At 46.9% G+C, this 23,983-nt stretch overlaps 1 protein-coding gene across 1 annotated transcript in view; it reads left to right on the top strand.

The window, feature by feature from the left end:
* ADCY10 (adenylate cyclase 10) overlaps positions 1-23,983 on the top strand; it is a 78,407-nt gene that overhangs the window by 34,288 nt on the left and 20,136 nt on the right. The window contains exons 16-24 of the mRNA XM_050962977.1: positions 1,223-1,506; positions 5,130-5,266; positions 7,510-7,635; positions 12,863-13,144; positions 14,409-14,765; positions 16,628-16,708; positions 18,984-19,046; positions 21,236-21,287; positions 23,231-23,462. Coding sequence (XP_050818934.1) covers positions 1,223-1,506; positions 5,130-5,266; positions 7,510-7,635; positions 12,863-13,144; positions 14,409-14,765; positions 16,628-16,708; positions 18,984-19,046; positions 21,236-21,287; positions 23,231-23,462 — 1,614 coding nt within the window. The remainder of the gene's footprint in view (positions 1-1,222; positions 1,507-5,129; positions 5,267-7,509; positions 7,636-12,862; positions 13,145-14,408; positions 14,766-16,627; positions 16,709-18,983; positions 19,047-21,235; positions 21,288-23,230; positions 23,463-23,983) is intronic.

Genomic DNA, 23,983 nt, shown 5'->3' with positions numbered 1-23,983 from the left:
TCCCATTGCAGCAAAGCCATCCACTATGACCTGCACATTTCCCAGAGTCACAACCTTTCGTAGCAGCAGCTTAGTGACTGCTTTGGCTACTTGCATCACAGCAGCCCCCACAGCAGATTTGCCCACTCCAAATTGATTCCCGACTGACCGGTAGCTGTCTGGCGTTGCAAGTTTCCAGAGGGCTATTGCCACTCGCTTCTCAACTGTGAGGGCTGCTCTCATCTTGGTATTCTGGCATTTCAGGGCAGGGGAAAGCAAGTCACAAAGTTCCATGAAAGTGCCCTTACACATGTGAAAGTTTCGCAGCCACTGGGAATCATCCCACATCTGCAACACTATGCGGTCCCCGCAGTCTGTGCTTGTTTCCTGGGCCCAAAATCGGCGTTCCATGGCTAGAACCTGCTCCATTACCAGCAGGATCTCCAACGCACCAGGGCCCCGGTTTTGAGAGAATTCTGTGTCCATGTCCTCATCACTCTCGTCGCCGCTCTGCTGTAGCCGCCGCTTCCTCGCCTGGCTTTGCAGGTCCCGGTTCAGCATAGACTGCACGAGAATGTGCGAGGTCTTTAAAACATCCATGATTGCTGACTTGAGCTCAGTAGGGTCCATGCTTGCCGTGGTATGGCGTCTGCACAATTCACCCAGGAAAAAAGGCGCGAAATGGTTGTCTGCCGCTGCTTTCACGGAGGGAGGGGTGAGGCTGTACCCAGAAGCACCAGTGACAATGTTTTTTGCCCCATCAGGCACTGGGATCTCAACCCAGAATTCCAATGGGCGGGGGAGACTGCAGGAACTATGGGATAGCTATAGGATAGCTACCCACACTGCAACGCTCTGGTAATCGACGCTAGCCTCAGTACATCGCTGAATTACTGTGCTTAGTGTGGCTGCATGCACTCGACTTTATACAATCTGTTTTAAAAAACCGGTTTCTGTAAAATCGGAATAATCCCGTAACTTAGACATACCCCTAGTCAGCACGGAAGGTCATGTTAGAGGTGGTCAGGGGGTCAGGCCATGGGAGGAGCCATGGATCCATGTGTATGCAGAGCCCCGTATCCTATCTAACCAACATAAAGGAGCTGCAGCGGCTCTTCCATCCAATAGGTTGGAGTAGCAGTCACGGGGGTGGGGGTATGAGACCCCTGGCCCTGGCCTGAAGGCAAGATATATGTAACTGAAGCAACACCTTATTCAGGCAATTTTTTTTGCCCTTTTTTAGGCAGTGGAGAAAGACATTCTCATTTTTGTCATTGACGAAGCCCACTTCATTGATCTTGCATCATGGGAATTTCTGGACAACTTGCTCTCCAGGATCCCAGTGTTTATGGTCATGTCTCTATCTCCTCCCAGCCGCCAAGCACGGCTGCCTTGTGTTTCTGCTGCAAACATCATTAACAGCGCAAAGACCACCTACGTTAAGCTGCGGGAGCTAAAGCCCTCTGTGATCCTGCAAAAAGCCTGCCAGGACCTTGGGGTGGTCAGCATCCCTCGGGAGTTAGAAATGTAAGTGATAGGCACCTGATCTGTGCTCTTAGCTGCAAACCAACCTTTCTCAGCAAAACAGAGGGGACCAGGTCCGTAAAGGAGGAACCAAATGGCTCATGGCCAAGTGACTGACTCTGTAGGGTCCATGAAAGCAGTCTCAAAACAGCCCAACAGCCTAGCACCTAGTAAAACATGGTTGGCCCTAACTGAATGCTGTTCCATCTAGTGGCCTGGCAAAGATTCACTGTAGCCTAGTGGATAGAGCACTGGATTGGGACTGAGGCTTATTCCTGGCTCTATCACTGGCTTACTAGGTGACCTTGGGAAGGTCACGTTGTTTCTCTGTCCCTTAGCTTCCCCATCTGTAAAATGAAGATCATTATACTGACTCTGAAAAAGCACTATAGAAAGTCCGGGTATTATTGTTGTTATTAACACATAGCTCTTGGCTTGTCACTGCCTTCTAATGTTCTGGCTTGCAAATACATCCCAGGGTGGTTGCTCAGCGGATCTCTTGATCAGTTTGCTCCTAGGCAGAGAGCTAAGATGGTACCATCGATCCCCTCTGTTGTGGTGAAGAGTGGTGAGCACAGAAGGCTAAGATGTTAACTTGACCTTTGTTTCCTGCCCCACCATTCAGCAGTCAGGTGTGAGTGCACCTTAGTACAACAACTGCCCTGTCAAAATTCCTTCAACTACTCACTCAACGCAAAGAGGGAAAATACAGTCTGAGTTGTTTGAGTTCTGACAGGGTTTCAAGTCAACATGGTCAGAGATTATTCCAACTCTTTAGGCAAAGGGGTTGGCACAGCAGGGGAGGGAAGGTGAGGCAGCAAAGGTTGAGGAAATGCAGTTTTCTTTCTGGGGTTGTCCCAGGAATTAATGCAGGCTGAGGCAGGGCAGCTCCAGACAGGTTCAGCAGTGGCATGTCTGGCTTGCAGAGCTTGAGAGGGTGTCTTGGCTTGTCATGAAGGTGCTATGTGGTTCAATCGGCCTCAGAGTTGGTTGGAAGGATGCTGAGGAGGAGCATAGAATCAGGCAGTGGCGACAGGTGAGGCAGAAGAAACCAACAGAAATCTTCAGTCTCCCATCCCCTAGGGAGTCTGGGATCCAGCTGGTCCAGTGATGGGGCCCAAAGTCCTCAGCAGTCTGGGTGATGCCTGGATGTCCTCAGAGTAATTCTCGGAGCCCACAAACAAAGGTAAAATCCTCACAGTAAAGCCTAAGCTTTCTGGAGTAACTCCCCACCATTTCTGGAGTAACCCAGTGGCTCCTACACCTCTTCTCAACATGTCCCACGGGGGGCAGGTGGTGACTTACCCACCCATCTATGTTCATTATTCCAGCCAGCTGAACACAGCTACCAGTACCTCAAATTTAGGCAACTCCTTCCAGTTCTAGACTCTTTCTGCCTATTTCTATTAGGGTGACCAGATGTCATGATTTTATAGGGATAGTCCCGAGATTTGGGGCTTTTTCTTATACAGGCACCTATTACCTTCCACTCCCATCTCGATTTTTTACATTTGGTATCTGGTCACCCTAATTTCTATATCCATTTGTGACCTGCCAAGAGTCCTCAGTGTTGTATCAGCAGTTCCCTTTTTGCTTAGGTAAAACCCAGTCTGTACTAGGCTTCCATCTCCAGTTTTATAAACAGACATAGCCAACGCTTATCTCCAGGTTGCCGTTTCACCCATTCAGATTGCAAGGCTAAAAATTCACTAAACCTTATTTGATACCTGCTTTTAGCTAAAAGCAATCAACTAAAAAAAACCTGCACAGTGCTTTTTAAAATGTTATCCTTATTGTTTTTTCCATTTTACTACTGTAATGCAGGTGGCCATGCCCGTACTGTTTCCATATTTGCTAAGATACTAAAACTAAGCATGGTACGAAAACACTGGATGTTTTTTTCTAAAAGATATGCTCCAGTTCCAACAGGAATTATTTCAGGGAAATTCTATGGCCTGTGTTCTACCATCCCATATACTGATCAAGAAGTGAGACTAGCTGATCACAGTGGTTTCTTCTGGCCTTAGAATCTGTGAATCAGTGAAACATTAGGTAATGAGCGGACTTGGGGGCTATTGTGCCAAAGGAAGCTTTACTGACATTTTGAGTCTTTGCAATTCAAGTGGCTGAGAGGCCGCAAATGTCATAGCAACTAGTCAACAGATATTGGTCGAGCCTGTTGATAATGTTGCAAACCAAAAGCCTGGTACAAAATGGAGAGATTTTCAAAAGAGCAACTGGAAGTTAGATGCCTAACTGCTGTATGTGCCTAAGCAAATCTCCTTACCCTCCTCCTGGTTTTGTATAAGTACTGTAGAAGGGACCCTTAAAATAACTCCAAGGACTCTCATGTGACCCACACACTGGTGTAACCAGAGGATCCTAGATTCCATTGTGTGCATTGACTGAAGCAAAGAGTCCCGCAGGGAAGAGGGGGACAGTAATTAATTAAAGATTGAATCATAGTGAGTATGCACAACTAAAGTTGCATGGTTGAAGTCAATGGGAGCTGCTGGGTGCTCAGCACTTTTGAAATAATCAGGCAATTTATTGAAGTGCCCAAATATGGATTTAAGAGTCTCACTTTAGGCTCCCATTTTAAAAAAATCTTGGCATTTATTTATATTATGGTAACACCTAAGGGTGCCAGTCAGGATGAGGGCTCTAGTGTCTCTGCCCTAACAACACCAAGACTGTATGTTACAACAGGTAGCCAAAGAGGGTGATGATGGAGGAAATGGGAAGGTAAGAGTTAGTCAAACAAGAGGGTGGGATAGTTCAGTGGTTTGTGCATCAGCCTGCTAAACACAGAGTTGTGAGTTCAATCCTTGAGGGGGCCATTTAGGGAACTGGGGTTTTAAAAAAAAAAATCTGTCTGGGGATTTGTCCCCCTTTGAGCAGGGGGTTGGACTAGATGATCTACTGAGGTCCCTTCCAATTTTATGATTCTAAGTACATTTTAGCACAATGAACAGTGCTTATGGCTTGCCATCTGCCTAGCCAATGTCAACTGGCAGTGTCTTGCAGGCATAAAGGCAGAGGTGACTTTTAAGAAGGAATTTGAAGAAGGAAAAGGTGGGGACTAGATGGACTTTGCCAGGGAGCTTTTTCTGCGACTGATAGGGCTTTATGGGAGAAAGGAGGAAGATGTTTAAGGAAGAGGCTGGCTGTGACAGGTTGAAACTCTGCAGGAAGATGGTGACACCTATGTAATGAGCTAGCAGAGAATATTTGGTCCAGTTTTACTAACCTAGTTGCTATTAGTAACATTTAAAAACAAACATGGGGCCAGATCCTCAGCTGTTGTAAACGACCATAGCTACGTTAAGTGCTGATTTACACCTGACTGTCATTTGAATATTGAGATGCTTTCCTAAGAGCCTGCCCCCATGCCCTGCTGCTCATTCACCCCACAACACGCTCTGTATCTTCAGTATAGCCCTGCAATCTACCATGTAGGAGGCATACAGGACACTTGATGCAGCCTCATCCATTTCAACTGCAATCTTAGATGTTGTTAAGGCACCTGTCACCATGGTGTCTACGTAGCTACCATCCCCAACATCGGCTAAGGAGAATAACAGTCCCTTATTTTAATGGTCAGTGATAGTTTTGCCTCTCTTTAGGTTCTTGATACAGAGAAGCCATGGAATCCCATTTTATTGCGAGGAGTTGCTGCGGAACCTCCATTTAAACAACATGCTCATCTTCCATCCGTGGGAGGAGGAGGAAGAAGAAGATGATGAGTGGGAGGGCCTTTTCAGTAAGCTACTTGTCATTAACTCGTTACCTGGTCTGTTCATTCCCTCTGAAGCACCTGGCATTGGCCACTGTTGCAAGACTGGCTACTGGCTAGATGGACCTTTGGTCTGACCCAGAATGGTCGTTCTTATATTCTTAAATGCCATAGCCCACTGTATACTGTATAGTGACTCACTCTCCCAGGCAGTTCTCATCTTTCTGGGAATGTCTGTCTGCCTGGCACTGGTTGCTGGAATTCAGGGAAGGAAGGAGGGTGCAAGGGACAAAGAGGAGATGTGCTGAGGGGAATGGAAAGAGAAGCTGCACAGGCTAGGAAAGGAGGAGAGACTAGGGTCAGGGGAGGCGGCAGAGGGTAAGTGATGTACATTGAGCAGCACTTGGCTAGGCAGCAGTAGAATGCTGGTTTGCAGGGTTCCATTCCTGTCTCCAGGAGGGAAGTGAGGTTAAGTGGTTAAAGCATGGGACTGAGTTAGAACTCTTGGATGCTATTTGTCCCTGACAAATTTTTATTCCTGCTCCAAATCTTTGGGACACTGAAGCTGCTCAAAAAGAGGGCAGGTGGAAAATATGCATTTTTTTAACATTTACAAAACTGCTGAACCATTTTAAGTCTTAACTTTTCAAAAAAAACAAATCTGAGGCAGAGACCAAGCATGGAAAATTTCAGTTCCAAAGCTTAATGCCTAACAAAGTTATAAGTCACTGAAAAAGAAGGTTATAATGCAATTTGTTAGCAACCTTAAAAGATTTTTGCTATGTGGTACCCCTCTAATAGTGAATAGTTATAGTTTCCCATAATAGAATATGCTGCCACCCAGTGAAATGAAAAATTAACATCTTTAAAACATTAAAGGAAACACTTTCCTACTCAGCACACAGTTAATCTGTGGACTAATTGATACAAGATATTATGGTGGCAAATATCTTCCATCCAAAAGATTTTGATATTTATGGGAATGGTATCACTTGCAGTTATACTAGCTAAGATATGAGAAATGTAGGGGATAGATTCTTAGATATGTTGTTCAATATTCAGACAAAATACATTTGCCTGAAAACAAAACCAAACCCAGCACATCTGTCCATGTTTTTGATTAATAACATTTGATGGACATGCCTGGCTTGATAAATGGGTAATCAGAATAATACAGGTTTCAGAGTAGCAGCCGTGTTAGTCTGTATCTGCAAAAAGAACAAGAGTACTTGTGGCACCTTAGAGACTAACAAATTTATTTCAGCATGAGCTTTCGTGAGCTACAGCACTTCTTCAGATGCACAGAATGGAACACACAGACAGGAGATATTTATACATACAGAGAACATGAAAAGATGGAAGTATGCATACCAACAGGAAGAGTCTAATCAATTGAGATGAGCTATCGTCAGCAAGGGAAAAAAAACTTTTGATAATTAAGATGACCCATAGAAGGTGTGAGGAGAACTTAACATAGGGAAATAGATTCAATTAGTGTAATGACCCAGCCATTCCCAGTCTCTGTTAAGGCCTGAGTTAATTGTGTCTAATTTGCATATTAATTTGAGTTCAGCAGTCTATCTTTGGAGTCTGTTTTTGAAGTTTTTTTGTTGCAAAACTGCCACCTTCACCAGAAACAAAATTTCTTGCATAGTGCAAAGGTAACACCCTGTTAAACAGAGAGATTTGATGATTATGTTGCTGTACAATGTTTCTTTAAATAAAAGCTGTTGTAAACATCAAAACCAAAATGATAATAATTCAATGGCAATGATTCTGTAAGCCTCTTAAAACTTCCTAAATAAATAAGGAGGAAGAGAAAAATCGCAGCCCAGCTCCTGTAGGCCATAAACCAGCGATTTACTTCCTAGGATTAGGCTGGTACTTCCCCATATATTAGTGCCAAATTTCCATAAGGGAAGAAGAGTTACAGTTTCCTCCTAAGCAGCTGATGGGACTGGGATGCTGGCCTGGATGGGCCATTGATCTGATTTAGTCTGGGAAATCTAGGAGATCCCTTTGGGCAGGGATCAAACACTAAAGCTTTGGCCCCCAGAAGAGCCAGCCTCGGATTGTTGCGATAAAGTAGAAATGCAACAGAACCGTTTTGCATTCCGGGTGACAGAGTTTACTCTCACACCAAAATGGCTATAATGGCTGTTCCCATTAGATCTTGTCAAGTATTGTTTTACTTTGATTATATTTAAAAAGCAAACCAATTAAAATGTGAGTTCTTGTCACTGTTTTTTCTCCTCTTTCTCTCCGTGCAGCCAATGCCATCAAGGCCATCCCCTCCAAAACGGAATCGCTTTCCAGCTCAGACAATGACTTGTACATTTGCACCATTCGCCAGAATGTTAAGCTGCAAAATATTATGCTGCCCCCTACCTTAAAAGGTGAGGGTCTGATCCTGATGTCTCCAGCCAGTGGGGACACAATGTTTCTGTTCCTTAAGGGTAGCAGTTTAAAAGTGCCTGGGAGCTTGAATGCAGCAGACAGCGCAGGTCTGAACTTTGGAGCAAAGCAGAGAAGCATGAGTCTGAGCTCTGCAGAATAGGCCATACCTTCCAATTAGGCAAGAAGTATGTGTAGTGGTTCATTACTCTCAAGTGGGGATGGAGGCCACTCCGCCTCACTACAGGCAGGTAGTAATCAATAGTCTATGGCGAAGTTCTGGCCCTTGGGGAGGAAGACGGGGATGATAAAGCACAGGCAGTCTATGGCCCAGAACCTCCTGGCTGGCACAGAGCAAAAACAGGCAAGTGCAGACCATCTGGTCTAAGGTGGGTAGACTGCCACCCCAGGGGTGGGGTTGGCAGCAGTGGGATAGGGAGACCCAGACCCACCCTACTCCACCAGGTCCCAGCCCAGGATCCTAACAGTGGCGGGGAATCCTTGGGGATTCTCATGTCTCCTCTGACCGCAGGGCGCAGCTCCACTCAGGGCCTAGTCTGCAGGGCCATCCTTAGGATTTAAGGGGCCCTACGCAGTATTATTAAACTGGTGCCCCTATGCCCAATGTGGGAGGAGGAGGCAGCAAAAGATACCGACCCACCTGGCCTGCCTCACAGGGGCGGAGAGTCACAGTTCCCTGCAGAGACCCCTGTACCCTTTCCCTCACACAGAATGCATGTCACCCACACATTTGGCTCTGTGAATACAGCTCCTGTCTAAGGAGACTGCAGTGCATGCTGGGTGTGCAGGAGCCAACCCGCTCTTACCTGCTGTCATGGGCAGTGGGTGAAGCTGTCCCTTGGGGAGGCTAGCTTCCCAGCCTCTTCTGCCTGTGGCCCCACCCATACTCCACCCCTGCTCTGCCCTGCCCCACTCTGTCCAGGCCCCGCCCTCTCCCCACTGTCTCCCTCTCTTCCCTCCCCCATTCTGCTCACCCCCTTCCAGCCAAATCCCTGAACCCAAATGAAGCAAATGACATTTAAAAAAAAATCTTCTGCAATTTCTTTCTAAAGAAAATGGGGCATGTTTTCCCCTGCATGCCAGATGGTGAAGACTGGACATGCAGAAGGTATCTAATTAAAAGCACTAAACTCGGGAATAAAAAATGTCAGTCATAGGTTTTTTGATATGCCTTGAAGTTTGTCAGAGACTTATTTGCAAAAACTTTGTAGTAAGGGCGAATCAGCTGTCTTGCTGAATACAACATTAAATATTATGGAATACATGATGCAGCTCTTCTCTGATTTACATTTTCTTAATCAGTATTTCTAAGCCGATTTTATATTTTAAATGGACTCCTAAACCTTCATAAAGTAATCATTCCAGATTACTAAATATTTAACGCACTGAAACAAAAACATTATTTTAAATTAATCAGTCACAGCAGTTTAGTGTGTTCATAAATTTTTAGTGTGTTCATTGCTTTTAGAAAAAGGGAACACTAAGAAAACTTTGTGTGATCTCCATAACAACAGACATGTTTATGAAATTTTACCAACTTTAAAATAGGTTTTCAAAGATTTTAGGCATAACAAAGGATGTTATATCTTACTAAGTACTAATTTTGCTGGAGGGTTCTGTTAAAACTAGTTCATCAGATAGTCAGAAGTAAAGAAAGGGAAACTCTTTGTCCAGCTATCTGGAAGGAAAGGGGTGTTGTCCCTTTAAGGGCTCTCTTCAACGGGGCGGGCATATGGAGGGAGAATGGGATGCACAGAAAGGACAGGAAGACTTTGGAAGCAAGTTTTTTTTCCTATAGTAATTAAAATTAAAATGTGTATTTTAGATAAGGTGGTCTTTTGAAGGATTTATTTAAAAAACGATATGTCTGAAGATCCAAACATTTAAGGCTAAAGATGATTGTGTATCTAAAAATCTATGCAAGGATTTTTTAGAGATGTGATTTTATAATCTTCACCAACTCACTAATGAAATATTTTTAAAGCAAATTTTAAACTAAGGTCCTGTAGATTGACATGTTCTGAGTAAATATTACAGTAATGCACAACTGTTTTGGTCAGCAAATTCAGAAACAGACAATATATACCTCGGGATTGGCAAATGCCTGTTAAATGGTTTTATTACCACTTGAATGGCTCTTTAACAGTTTCAATGTTGTGGTAATAGGTCTGGCAGGCTGAAAGACTTTTTCACTTTTAAGTTACTAGATCCTCTCCGGAGTTAGAGTCACCAGGCTGCAGCAGCCAGCCGAGGGAGCCTGCAGGAAGGGTCAGAACAGGGATAGGAAGAGGCAGGAGCGGGACACAGAGAGTATGTCTACACTACGGGATTATTCCAATTTTACATAAACCAGTTTTGTAAAACAGATTGTATAAAGTCGAGTGCACGCGGCCACACCAAGCACATTAATTCGGCGGTGTGCGTCCACGGTCTGAGGCTAGTGTCGATTTCTGGAGCGTTGCACTGTGGGTAGCTATCCCGTAGCTATCCCATAGTTCCCGCAGTCTCCCCCACCCACTGGAATTCTGGGTTGAGATCCCAAGGCAAAAACAGTGTCGTGGATGATTCTGGGTAAATGTTGTCACTCAATTCTTCCTCCATGAAAGCAACGGCAGACAATCATTTCGCGCCCTTTTTCCCTGGATTGCCCTAGCAGGCGCCATAGCATGGCAACCATGGAGCCCATTTTGCCTTGTCACTGTTACTCTATGTGTACTGGATGCTGCTGAGAGACGCGGTACTGCAGTGCTACACAGCAGCATTCATTTGCCTTTGCAAGGTAGCAGAGACGGTTACCATCCCTATTGCACTGTCTGCCATTGTAAATTGGCGATGAGATGACGGTTATCAGTTGTTTTGTACCATCTGCTGCTGTCATGGGTGCTCCTGGCTGGCCTCGCTGAGGTCGTCCGGGGGCGCATGGACAAAAATGGGGAATGACTCCCCGGGTCATTCCCTTCTTTATGTTTTGTCTAAAAATAGAGTCAGTCCTGCCTCGAATATGGGGCAAGTATACTAGAGAACCAGAGAGCACAGCCGCTCTGTGTCAGAGCCCCAGAGATCCCGCAGAAATGATGAGCTGCATGCCATTCTAGGGAGTGTCCCTGCAACAACCCCACCCGTTGCTTCCCTCCTCCCCCAACTCTCCTGGGCTACCGTGGCAGTGTCCCCACATTTGTGTGATGAAGTAATAAAGAATGCAGGAATAAGAAACACTGACTTTTTAGTGAGATAAAATGAGGAGGAGGAAGCCTCCCGCTGCTGATAGTCCAGGCAGTACAGAATCTTTTCTTTAGACATGAAAGGGGTGGGGCTGATGGAACTCAGCCTCCAGTTGCTATGATGAGGACAGTTACTAGCTGTTTTGTACCATCTGCCGGGAATGACCGGGAGTCATTCCCATTTTAACTCAGGCGCCCCCTGCTGACCTCACCGAGGCCAGCCAGCAGCATTCACGGGCTGATGATGAAGACGGATATCAGTCATATTGCACCACCTGCCACTGGGAAGGGGGTGCTGGTGTTGAGCTCTGCAGCACCCCATCTACCAGCAGCATGCAGTAGACATAGGGTGACAGTGAAAAAAGTCAAGAAGTGTTTTTTTTCCCTTTTCTTTCTGGGCGGGAGAAGGGTGTAAATTGACGACATATACCCTGAAACACCCGGGAAAATGTTTTTGACTCTTCAGGCATTGGGAGCTCAGCCAAGAATGCAAGTGCTTTTCGGAGACTGCGGGGACTGTGGGATAGCTGGAATCCTCAGTCCCCTCTCCCTCCCTCCATGAGCGTACATTTGATTCTTTGGCTTTCCGTTACGCTTGTCACACAGCACTGTGCTGTGGATTCTGTATCATAGCCTGGAGATTTTTTCAAATGTTTTGGCATTTTGTCTTCTCTAACGGAGCTCAGATAGAACAGATTTGTCTCCCCATACAGCGATCAGATCCAGTATCTCCTGTACGGTCCATGCTGGAGGTCTTTTTGGATTTGGGACTGCATCGCCACCTGTGCTGATCAGAGCTCCACGCTGGGCAAACAGGAAATGAAATTCAAAAGTTCGCGGGGCTTTTCCTGTCTACCTGGCCAGTGCATCCAAGTTCAGATTGCTTTCCAGAGTGGTCACAATGATGCACTGTGGGATACCACCCGGAGGCCAATACCGTCGATTTGCGGCCACACTAACACTAATCCAACATGGCAATACTGATTTGAGCGCTACTCCCCTTGTCGGGGAGGAGTACAGAAATCAGTTTAAAGAGCCCTTTATATTGATATAAAGGGCTTCATTGTGTGGACAGGTGCAGGGTTAAGTCGATTTAACGCTGCTAAATTCTGTATAAATGCGTAGTGTAGATCAGGCCTAAGACTCAGTGGTACCCCAAATTTTCAGGTGCCATACATAGTGTATGCCTAAGGACAGTCCTGCTAGTCTGGGATCATGTTGAGATTCCAGCTCCCTAGAAGAGACATCTGCTGCTCCCTCTGGTGTTCCAGTCCCAAATGAGCTCTGGGGTTCTCCTTTTATACTTTCTGTCCCACCCCAGGACTTCTGGTGAGGGGGGAGTGGCAGATTTAGCCCTGCCCACTGTGGGGAGTATAGTGGTTCCTCCCTCTTCAGCTTTGAGGGAGGCCACTCAGTCTCACTACAGTCTACTTAACAGGCATTCTTCTGGCATTTGTACTGTAAAAGGTTCTCCCCTCTTTGTGCCCCAGTCTAATCCCTGAATACGCTGGTCTGCTCTTGGAGTCATGCCAGACCTCTAGTTCAGTAGTCGGCACTCTAGCTCGGTGCAGCAGAGTCCAGATGCTGTTCTGGGAAGCCACTTTAAGTCTCATTTAAATGACAAACTATTAAGAATTAATATAAAGACAGCCCTCCGAATGAATTCTACAGTCAAAGCAAGCTACTGAGCAGTTATGGTGGATTCTGGATCAACTCATGGTCAGTACAAAAATCCAGTGGGTGAATTCCGTGTGACTGCCCATGATCAGTAGTTGATGGTGAAGGCAGCTTTCAGAAGAGATAACTGACGTGTTGGCTTCCTCAGGTCAGTTCATTTGTAGGGTAAAAAGTACAGGATCCAGAGAGGACGTCCATCCTCCTCTCACTCCCAATGCTAAAGCTAACCACTGTAATCTTACTGTCTTGGTCTCTCAGGAGCACCTAGCATGGAGAAGTGATGATTTACTGGATGACTTGTTTTCGGTAGGCATTGCACTGGCTGAGTTAGACAACATGAGCCCTTCGGAGCAGATGGTAGTGAAGTGTGCAGCTATCATTGGGCTGACTTTCACGACTGAGCTGCTGCTCCACATCCTTCCTGAATGGACCAAGAGGAAGATGAACCAGACACTTGCAGCCCTGGTGGATTCCCACATCTTCAAGTGTTTTAATAAAAGAAAGGACTCCCAGAATGCACAATCACAGGATATGCCCTCCACAGAGTTACTTGTTTGCCCCGGGACGGTGAGATCAATTGGACAAGAGTCAGGTATGTGGAGCTGGCCAGGTACTGTGGGCATCAGAGTATGCTGAAATCCCACTGCTGCTTGTCTGTGTTCTTGGTGATCTTTGTGTGAATCCTTCTTGTTAACATGCATAAAGTGCAGGGGCTGTCTCTAGTAATGTACAGATCGTTAGATTTTTTTTTGCCTGTAGTTTTTAGTAATTTCTTGCATCTTAAATGTATCTACTAATAGTCACAGCCTACACATCGGAATCTTGCGTCACACTTTGAAATAAACTCCTGGGAAGCATCTGTTTCAGGGTAATTGTCAATGCTTTTTTTCTTTAAAAAAATAAAGGAAAATTCTATACAAAAAACTCAGCTGTTGCAGCATTAGGAATGCGTTGAAGTCACTCTTGCGGTATGTAGAGACAGACAGTTGGGTCCAGGGGACAGGAAACTGACCTGACACACACAGGAAACCTAAGCTCTACTTCTGGCTCTGCCACTGGCCTGCAAGTCACGTCATCTCTCTGTATTTCAGTTTCCTGTCCCCCACTTTGTCTGACAGGTATGTAGATTATAAACTCATTGGGGCAGGGGTTTTCTTTTATTATGCGTTTATGCTGTGCCCAGGATAATGTAACCCTCAGTTCAGTTGAGATCTCTGTTGACTTTAATACAAACAATAATAACCACGATGTGGCAGCATATATACATTAAAGCACTAAATTATAGTCATTCAAAACCCCCTAACATACTGTGAGGACGAATAAAGGCCAAAATGAGCTGGTATGAGCTAATATGTCTTACTTGCATTTTTTATTTTGTTCTGTTCTCCTCCTACCTCACCTAGATTCCACCAAATTCTCCCTATGGTGTCTAAGGGCTTGTCTACTCACAGATTGGCACAGAAGTCACCACACATCTTTTGTTATTTCGATGCAAGTCTGGCACCAACAATAGCAACAGGTGTGAATTAAAGTGTATGAGGTATTTTGTCATCTGCTGGTGTATTGCCAAGTGGTTATAATTTATACAGTGTGGCACTTTGGTCCAAATCTGGAGGTCAAGGAGCCTGCTACATCCATGGCTAAGGATTGCATTTTTTAGCTCAGGCAGTAATGTCTCATGCTTTCAGATCTGGTGGTCCTAGGTTTGATCCCTACCACCGATGACCCATCTCCCAGGGCTGTGTTACACCTTCAGTGTGGACAGTTCCATCAGTGGCTGCAGCAGAAACAGAGCCTTGTGTGCTCAAATGCTGTCCTAGCTGAGAGGGGATGGATAAACCCACGTTATCTTTCAGATATCCGCTCTTCTGTTTATAACCGAATCAAGCAAGAGCAGCTGGTGATGCAATGCGGTGTCATGGCGTTCTGCATGCCACTGCTGCAGGAAGCAGCCTACGAGATCTGGCTGAAGAGCCAGAAGAAAGCCTTACATCTCAAGTGTGTGAGCTATCTGGAAGGGGAGGCTCACAAATGCAGACGCTGCGGAGAAGGGGACTTCATTTCATTTCACCGCCACACTGTGGAAATGACGCTGGGGAGCACTGAGTCTCAGGAAAGCAGTTCTGAGCAGCACAAGGAATACCCATTCAGCGAAGCAGCCTCACTGATCATTTACACAACCCTGAAAAGGCTTCAGGCACCCTCATTTGAAGGTAAATGGAAACCCTTGTTTCCACAGCGCTCCCCAGGCTGGGCTCCCAAAGGGACTGTGCTGCCGGGAGGGCGCAGAATCTTACAGGGAGAGCTTTGCTTGCTGCTGCAGAGACTAGGGCTATGCAGGCAATGCACTGACTGCACAGTCCTCAATGCAGCTCTGCATCCCAATACTGCACGAGTGTGTATTTAGCCTCTGCATTCTCTGAGACATGGGGCCTAGTGGGTGTGACTAAGTGTGCCTCTGGGCATCTTCTGCTCTCAGCTGGTTGGATGCACCAGACACCTTTGCCAAGTCCCTTTCTCCCTTCTCCTTCACCTCCAGTAGCCCTGTTTGCTCTGTATCCTCTCCCACCCTAGAGGAAATCTGGAGAGGCATCCTGGCCCCCTTTTCAGGCTCTCCCAATCCCCTTACTTTTTCCTATATCCCCGTTCTCTGCCCCTCAAGCCCCACATATGCTGTAACCTTTCCATGCCCCCTCACATTTCTGCTCATCCTTTAGGTCTGGTGTCAGGAGCTGAAGAGTAGGGAAAAGTCAAGGACTGTGGTGGGGGCAGCGTGGGGCTGTGAAGGAGTAGTGAGAAGCAGGCAGAGGTGTGGAGTGGAAGGACTGTGTGCAGGGAAGGAGGCTATGTTAGCTGGGATGGTAATATGTGAAGGTGGAACCTGGGCTGGCCCAAATTCTGCCTTCAGCTACACCTAGACACAGGGCCTAGGGTATTCCACAACTCCATGGCTGTGGGGTTTGCTGGGGAACTGAGTCCTTGCCCTAGAAATATTCTTTATAATCTGAATTTTCCTGCTGGAACAGATATGTTTATAGTCTTTATGATAATAGAGAAAATGGAAACTGAGGCAGTGTCATGTACCTGAGTTTGAAGAAAGCCTGAAACAATGGCTTTGAGGAAAAATGGCTGAGAGAGGTGTGATTTGTCCCATTCATCTCAATCAGGACCCTGTGGACTGTTTGAGCAGCCATAGAATTTTCCAAGGAATTCACCCTGTTGGTGGAATTTAGGATTTCTGCTGCAGAATTTGGTCCCTGTAAGCTCTTTGAGGCAGGGACCTTTTGTTCTGTGCTTGTACAGCTCCTAGCATAGCGGGGTCCTGATCTGTGACTGGGTCTCCTGGACACTATGGCAATGCAAATAATAGTTGTTCTACAGAGCACAGCGGGCACTGGTGGTGTAACCCCCACGGGTAGAGCTCTACCAAACTCACGGTCCATTTTGGTCAATTTCATGGTCATGGGATTTTAAAAATCATAAATTTCATGATTTCAGATATTTAAATCTGAAATTTCATGGTGTTGTAACTGCAAGGGTCCTGACCCAAAAGGGGGAGTGGAGGAGTCACAAGTTATTGTAGGGGGGTTGTGGTATTGCCACCCTTACTTCTGCACTGCTGCTGATGGGGTGATGCCTTCAGAGCTGGGTACCTGGCCAGCAGCTGCTGCTCTTCGACCACTCAGCTCTGAAGGCAGGGCAGAAGTAAGGGTGGTAATACTGTGACACCCCCCTCCCCAACCCTCTTTTGGTTGGGACCCCTAGTTTGAGAAACGTTGGTCTCCCCTGTAAAATTAGTGTACTTTTACCCTATACTATACAGAAGACCAGGGAAGAAGGGATTTTATGGTCCGTGACACGTTTTTCACAGCCGGTGAGAACTTAGCCTTTAGTTTTGTCTTTTAAATGTTTAGATTTTAAGTGCTTTTGGAGAGGGACCATCTTTGTAGTCTGTGTCAGTATAGCACCTAGTACAATGGCCCACTGGATTCCGCTGGCCGCTGCCATGCGGATAGCGATGAGAAGTTGTTCTACAGCTCATTATTAACACGTGTTTCTCTCTCCAATTTGGCAGGGATGGAGAGAAAAGCTGTCACAGCTGAGGCTTCCCTAACCAGCACATGCTCCCTTAAAAGTGTCCAGAGGACAAGTGAAGGTAAAAAGTCCCATCAGATACAGAACTCACAGTAACCTGGAGGGAGTGAGGTGAGACCACTATGCTAAAACCCAGGGAGCTGGAGAGAGAAAGAGGGGTGAAAAGGGAAGTGGGTGAAGGTATGAGACAGAGCACAAAAAAGAAAATGAAACAGGCAGGTAAAGTATTGGTATGGGGAGTGGAGAAGGATTCAGGGGCAGTGTAGTACAAGTAGCACATCCTCACCTAGTGGGCACCCCTCATGCTATCTTGCACAGGGTCCTTGTCTCTGGCCTCACCTACTGGGCTCACTCCCTGCCCTTCAATGGCCTTGCTCAGGCTTCCTCTTTGCCACTTCTGGGTGCACTGTGGCATGGTCATCTGACCAAGGTACATGGAAATTTAAATCCCTTTTGGGGATAACATGAAGAAGTCCAAATGAAAGTCCAATCAGATCTTCAAACTAAAACCTCTTCTGAAGCCTCAGGGTCCGCTGTAGTTCCCTTGGTGGCCTTGCCTCAGGACTTCTCCTGCAGGGCCCTAAACCACTCCTGCAGTGTTCTTCTTCTGGTGTTTCCTGGCTGTTAAACCCACTGCTAGGGCTTTGCTCATCAGAAACCACTGTCCACTGTAGTCTGTCCCCACCAGAGCACCCTCAGTCTACTTAAAATGCCTTGCTCTGCTTCCTCTGTCCAGGAGGCAATTAGTTAATCACTCCCAAGTGTGGAGTATTCTAATTGGGGTTCTTTCCCTTGCCTTGCAGGTGATGGGGAGAAAGCCCCATCACAGGGAGCAACTGACTATGGCCCAGCCCCTCAAAGGTATTTAGGCATCTAAGTCCCACTGATTTCAATGGAAGCTCAGTGCCTAAATACCTTTGAGGCCTAATCCCCTGAGTCAGTACTGAACCAGTGCCCTACCACGGTGCTAGGGAGTGCCGCCTGGCTGGAGATTTCCCATTGTTCAGATGAAATGTAAAATTGAGCTCTGTAAGATCCTATGGCAAGTGAGGTAAGAGGAAGGATCCAAGCCCAGGTGTTCAACTTCTGATCAAGTTCCAGTTTGGGTCATTCCTTTCCGCCTGCTTCAGTTCGGGCAGTCTGAATTTGAAACATTGGCTCTCTCTAGAGAATGCTGCTGTTCACAGTATGAGTAGGAAAATATGTGCAATATGGAACAAACCTATTGCAAAATAATTTAAGAGAAGAGTAAGCCTGCTTCAATGGAGTTGGACTACAATGAATTTGACCTAGTATGTTAATGTAGGTACAGCTTCGCACGGACTCTGTGAAAGAACTGGACATTTAGTTCTTAATGAAAAGAGGAGTTAGGTGGATTAGAGGTACTGTGTGTGGCGGTGTTTTGTGATAATAATTAGACCTCTCTCTCTCTATATATTCTCCACTATCCCACTGAGCTGTTCATCGCACCAGGTCTAAGAATGTAACAAATGGAGTAGGGGCATTACGCTTATTGTGGTAATAAAACAGGGCCAAACAGGGCACTGAAAAGACAGTAAAACTTCCTACAGTATTTATACAGTGTCTTTAAACATGGATTACTCACCCACCAAGAAATGCAGCCATCTCTAGGGTGGAGTACTGCAACTACTCTGTATCAGCAACATTACCCAGCAGGGTATTTTAAGGAGTAGGAGGGAAGGAATGACTATTTCAAATCACACTCCGAAAAGTGTTTATGGAGTCGAATGTACATTTCCACAAAGAAATTAGATCAGAACATCACAGTTGCCATCTCTAACTTTTGAGAAAAGTGCTATGAAATCTTTCATGACCATAATGGTTGGTACCTGAGTTTAACATGTCATACAAAAGACAGTCATACTATGCTGGTTGTGGTCCTTTTGTAGAAAGAAATGAAGGGAGTGTTCAAGTCGTCATGTATAAAAGAATACAACAGAAAATGGCTAATGTCCAATGGCACGTCTATTGGGATGGTAGCCACTTTCATAGAGGCAGCACTCTTTTTCTCAGCTGCAGACTGGGATCGCGATGAAAGCTCATAAAACTCTCTTTCCAATAAGCAAAGGCAGATGATCACTCTACAGTGGCTTTTCAGAGGAACTTTATTCGATTCTTTTTCATGTTGAGCAGGTGCACCCTTGACTAGGATCTCTGTGTCCAGACAGCCATCTCCTGAAATTTTCATGGTCCCCAATGCCGGTAAAGATTATTCTCTATGTAGGCAGCATGTACAAGAACCATTTGTCTTGAACAAAGGATTTGTGCAGCAAGCACCCTTAGATATGCCTTCTCCCTTGTTCTCTGAATTTCAGACATCACTACTTCTACTTTCTCCAAGAAGTTAGAGTTATTACTTCCACAAGACTTTGAGAAAGGTAAATTCAAGCTTATCTTCCTGGAATGTAACAGACCACCCATGGGTTTTTTTTAGACTCAGTCAGTGCAGCAGTGAGAAATTAAAGACCAAATCTAAGCTTCTAACCCAAACAGAACTGTGTGTGTCTAGCTCAAATCACAGCTTTATTAAATATAGGACTTCCACTGATTTTAACGGGGGTTGCATCTTTGTAACAGAGCAAAATTGGGCTCCTCAGCATCATATATTAGCCTGAAAAATTCAGGAGTGAAAAATACTGTTTAAAAGAAAGCAACAAACAAAAATAGGTGGCTAGAGGGAAGTGAATTTCTCCCCCTTCACTCTGACTAACTAAGGCTATGTCTACACTAGGGACCTTACAATGGCACATCTCACATCTGTACCGCTGCAGCTGCACTGCTGTAAGGTTTCCCATGTAGCCGCTCTATGCTGGGGGAGAGAGCTCTTCCAGCTGCATAATTAAACCACCCCCAATAAGCAGCAGTAGCTATGTCGGCAGGAGATGCTGTCCCACCAGCATAGTCCTGTCCACACAAGCGCTTTTGTTGGTGAAACTTATGTCAGTCCCAGGGCCGGCTCTAGGCACCAGCCCTCCAAGCATGTGCTTGGGGGGCACTTTCTAAGGGGCGGCACTCCGCCCCGCTCCCCTTCCTTTTTTTTGCTTGGAATAGCAAAAAGCCACTCGCCCTGTCAGCATGCAAGCCGGGATCTGCGCCCCCTGCCCAGCCCGGCCGTACCCTGCCAAGCCGCCTTGGGGAGATTCAGAGTGGCAGCAGGACCCCTCCTTCCTTCCTGCATCCCGGTCCCCACTTCCCTCCCTCCCCGGCTACTCACACACTCCGGGAGCCCCTCTCGCCACCGCCACAGGAGTGTGTGAGGAGCTGGGGAGGGATGGAAGCGGGGTCCCCTGGAGCCGAGCCTGGGCTGCGGTGGCGAGAGAGGCTACTGGAGTGTGTGAGCAGGTGAGCGGCCGGCTGGGCTCGTCGGTGCTGAGCAGGTAGCCCCGCAGCCGGAGATCCTCACCTTTCTGCCTGCCGGGGCTGGGCCAGGGCATGGTGAGGCTGAAGAGCAGCAGGTCTAGGGGGCTTTCCAGGTCCTCGGCTGCCAGCATGTCAAGGGTGAGGGTGGTGAGCATGAACTGATCCACCTCGGCCACCAGCAGCACCTCAAAGCCCAGGGAGGGAGCCGTGTTCTCCGTGCTGCCCCGCAGCCGCACTGCCACCTGGAAGTATTCCCACTCCATGCTGCCCAGCAGCTCCATCCACATGGGGATGGAGTCGTGGCTGGGCCAGGGCTTGGCCACCATGTGCTGGTAGCGGATCTCATGTTTGGGGGTGGGGAGCCCAGTGCTGGGGCAGCAGGGGGTGTGGGTGGGTGTGGGGGAAGAGACAGCCCAGTGCTAGGGTGGCGGGGGGGGCACCGGTGGGCAGGGGGGGAGCCCAGGGCTGGGATGTGGGGCAGCCAAAATTTTTTTGCTTGTGGCGGCAAAAAACCTAGAGCCGGCCCTGGTCAGTCGCTGTGTGTTTTTTCACACACCCCCGACCAACAAAAGTTTTGCCAACAAAAGTGCTAGTGTAGCCAAAGCCTAAAATGCTGCGCTGAAAAGAACCTTTAACAGTTTGATGAAGTGCATTATGGACTAACAAGTTTGGGCAAAAAACTCCACCCAATGGTTCTCAACCTGCGGCCTGCAGGCCACCTGTGGCCCAATCAGCACAGAGCTGCAGGCCATGTGACATCCTCAGGGCCATAGAGGTAGTATTGGATGTGGCCCACATAACACATTGTGGGCCACATATGCAGTCCACAATGGTAAATAGGTTGAAAACCACTGGGTTAGATCATATACTGGTATAAATGGGTGTAGCTCTGCTGACATCAATGGAGCTATGCTGATTTACACTAGCTAAAGAGCTGGACCATAAAGAACATTTTTGGGAGTAGTGAGTGTTTCTCCTCTTTAAGCTGTCGACATTTGGAGGATTTCTGGGTGGGTGGGATTCTTCCCATTAACTGTGGCCTCTGGAGTTTCCTGGCCTGGTATGTCACACACTAAGTCTGCAGTGAAGACATTCGCTATGTTATGGAATTTCATCTCATTATCTTAGTGCTAGAGAATGGTAAAAATCGGCTTTTATTCCAGGACATATGATGTGGCATTGAATCAGTGGTTGCTTTTCTTTCCAGAGACTGTAAAGGCACTAAAGAAACACAAGATGTTGCCAGAGGAAAATCTTAAGTACGGGAACAAAGTCTTCATTCACCAGACCACTTACAAAGAAATAGATTCCTAGGGGCTCCAGAGGTTGTGAGTGGAATATATGGGTTTGGCTGCTACCTGTGGGAGAAGACATTACCAAATGGGGGGCAAGATACCCACGGAGACTGGGAGTTTGGATGGTGTGAGGGACTCTCTTAGAATGGAACATGCCTACTGTCAGGGCCCCATGTATTCCATGGCACAATGGGTTTCCTACATTCTACAGCAGCATTAATTTACTCTCTGTCTCTCTCTGGGAAATGCCCTTCATTCCCACTCACTCTCCCCCCATCCCCTGTGGCTCATAGCTAAACATTCTTGCAGTAGAATTTATTTATTTTCAACAGTCCGAATGGATTTTTCATTACACCCTCTGGGTGGCCTGGCTCCACAGCCCAAACCTTAGCTCCTGCCCCAGCCTGGCCCAGATCCTTCTTCCCCTGTGGATGCCAGGGAAGTGGGAATCTGGGAGCTGGCTTAGTGTCTCATCTTTTCAGATCTTGGCTGTTGTACCGTTCTCCAGCCTGCTTAGCTCACCAGCCTGTGTTGTTCCATGGACTTAGCGTTTTCCCCATTCCCTGGTTCCATGGAACCATACAGGGAGCGTACACTGAAATAACTCTCTGTCGTGGGGAAATCTGCAGAGCAAGAGGTAGCTGCTGGCAGGTCAGGAAGATAAAATGATGAGTGCCTGAATGCAGCAAAACAGTGAATTCAACAGTGAATTCCATGGCAGAAATGGTGGTTTCTGTGGCATTCTGGAAAAATGGCAACTTGCGCAGCCATGGAAGAGCAGAGTTGATGGAGCCCTGGTTGAGATGGATGCGGCAAAACACACTCTCAGAATGATTGTTTCAGGCTCTCTGCAGACTCAGGCAGGCATCTCTCCATCTGTTTACACTCAATTCACATTTTCAAGGTCCTGCTTGGGAAAGACAGATAGTCATGAAAGCTTCATACTGTCTGGGCCAGCTATGGTTCACAGTCCTGCTGCGGATAAACCAAGGGCAGGAGATACAGTTTAATCAGTTAGGTCACATTTCTTTTCTATCCAAGGTAAGATACTCAGGCCTGCTTACAAAGTTATCTTGTAGAACTGCTGTTCAGTCAGGTACATTTTAGCCAACTTTTGTGCTCCGCTTTCTCTCTGGCGTGTTAAGAGACAGGAAGCTCTCCAGAATGAAATGGTTTAGGTTATTCTGTTTAGGAGGGATTAGGTGCTGGTGCTGTCAGAGGCAATGAAATTCTGTCTTCTCAAGCGAGGCAGGGAAAGGGCTGCCTGCATCCTGGCCAAAAGCACAGGGTGCCAAGGCTGGCTAACGTCACAGGCTTGTGCTGTGGGCCTGGACTCCGTCCAGAAACCCTGCAATGACGTCTGCATCTTAGCTTTCATTTTAAAGAAATCTGGTTCCAGCCCTTGCAAAAAAAGAACGTGAAAAAAGAGAAGGGAAAGTAACTGATACAGGGATGTGACATCTGCCTGAGCCTGCAGGGGAGCAGCAGTCACTGTAGCTAGGGAGGAAGCTGCCTGAGCCCACCCCACAGCAGACAGGGCATGGCCCAGGGAGAAGGGGGGCTCTGCCATGTCTGGTGGAGGTGGTGGTGGGGGAGCATCGCCACATGTCCACCCTCTAGTGGCCACAAGACCCCATGTGGGGGTGTGCCAAGAGCTGCAGATTGCCTTAAACTTGCCCTGCATAAAGGAATGCCATAGCCTTCCTCCAGAACAGTGCCATAAAGGCACAGGCGGGGCGAGGAGTTTAGGGACAGAGAGCACTGTCCCCTGGGTCACAAGAACAACATAAAAACAGCACCGGGGAATTAGAACTGTGAATTCTACCAAACACCCCACACGCAGACACACAAGAAAGCCTTGTGACATGGGAATCCTCCCCCTTTTCTGCCATCTTGTCTCCGGCCAGAGCTGAAGAGATAGAGAGGGAGTTTCTGGAGAGGCTGGATGAGATCATTCAGCAGTCTGACAGGGGTCGGGAGAAGATCAGGCGCTTGGGATCCTGCGAATGTGAAGAGATCGTGGAGTCTGTTTTTGTGCCCCTGGCCCGGCACTGCATGGCGATGGGAGAATATGCCAGAGCCTTGTATTACTTGTTGGAGTGTGCAGCTGCTTACTTACATCTGTCAAACAACTACATGGTGAGCTGCTTTGCTCCCTTGAGCCCATGCGAGTTCATGTCCTTTCCACTGGTCTCCCTTTTACTTCTCCCCATATTAGCAGGCTATCCCAGATTTCATCTAGGAACACATGTTCTTTGGTTCTTTCAGAATGGTAGTGTTAGGCCCTACATTTCCCTTGCCGCTCCTTCCTACTTTGCTAGAGACCCTGAGCTGTGGCACAGGATTTTAATGTCACAGACATAGCACATGAAAGATTACAAGCATACATACGGCTTAATATTATTACCTCTTTTGATCTGAGCTTTTAGTCAAAATTTGGGATCCTGTGGGTTGTTTCTGTTAGAAGGAGAAACTGAGCCAGGCATTTCATTGATGCAGTCCTCCTGATTTACAAGGAATGAACATAAAGTTCTGTTTCCCTGAACACTGTAGGACTCAAACAGTTGGAGACAGTTAATTGCTCACAGATTCAAGCTTCTTTCCAGACAGCACTCTGCCCAAACGCTCTCGCTCTCACACCCGCACCTTTTTCTCAGGGT

The sequence above is a fragment of the Gopherus flavomarginatus genome, chromosome 7 (assembly GCF_025201925.1).
Source record: "Gopherus flavomarginatus isolate rGopFla2 chromosome 7, rGopFla2.mat.asm, whole genome shotgun sequence".
Lineage (NCBI taxonomy): Eukaryota > Metazoa > Chordata > Testudines > Testudinidae > Gopherus > Gopherus flavomarginatus.
This window is presented reverse-complemented; position numbering and strand designations above follow the sequence as displayed.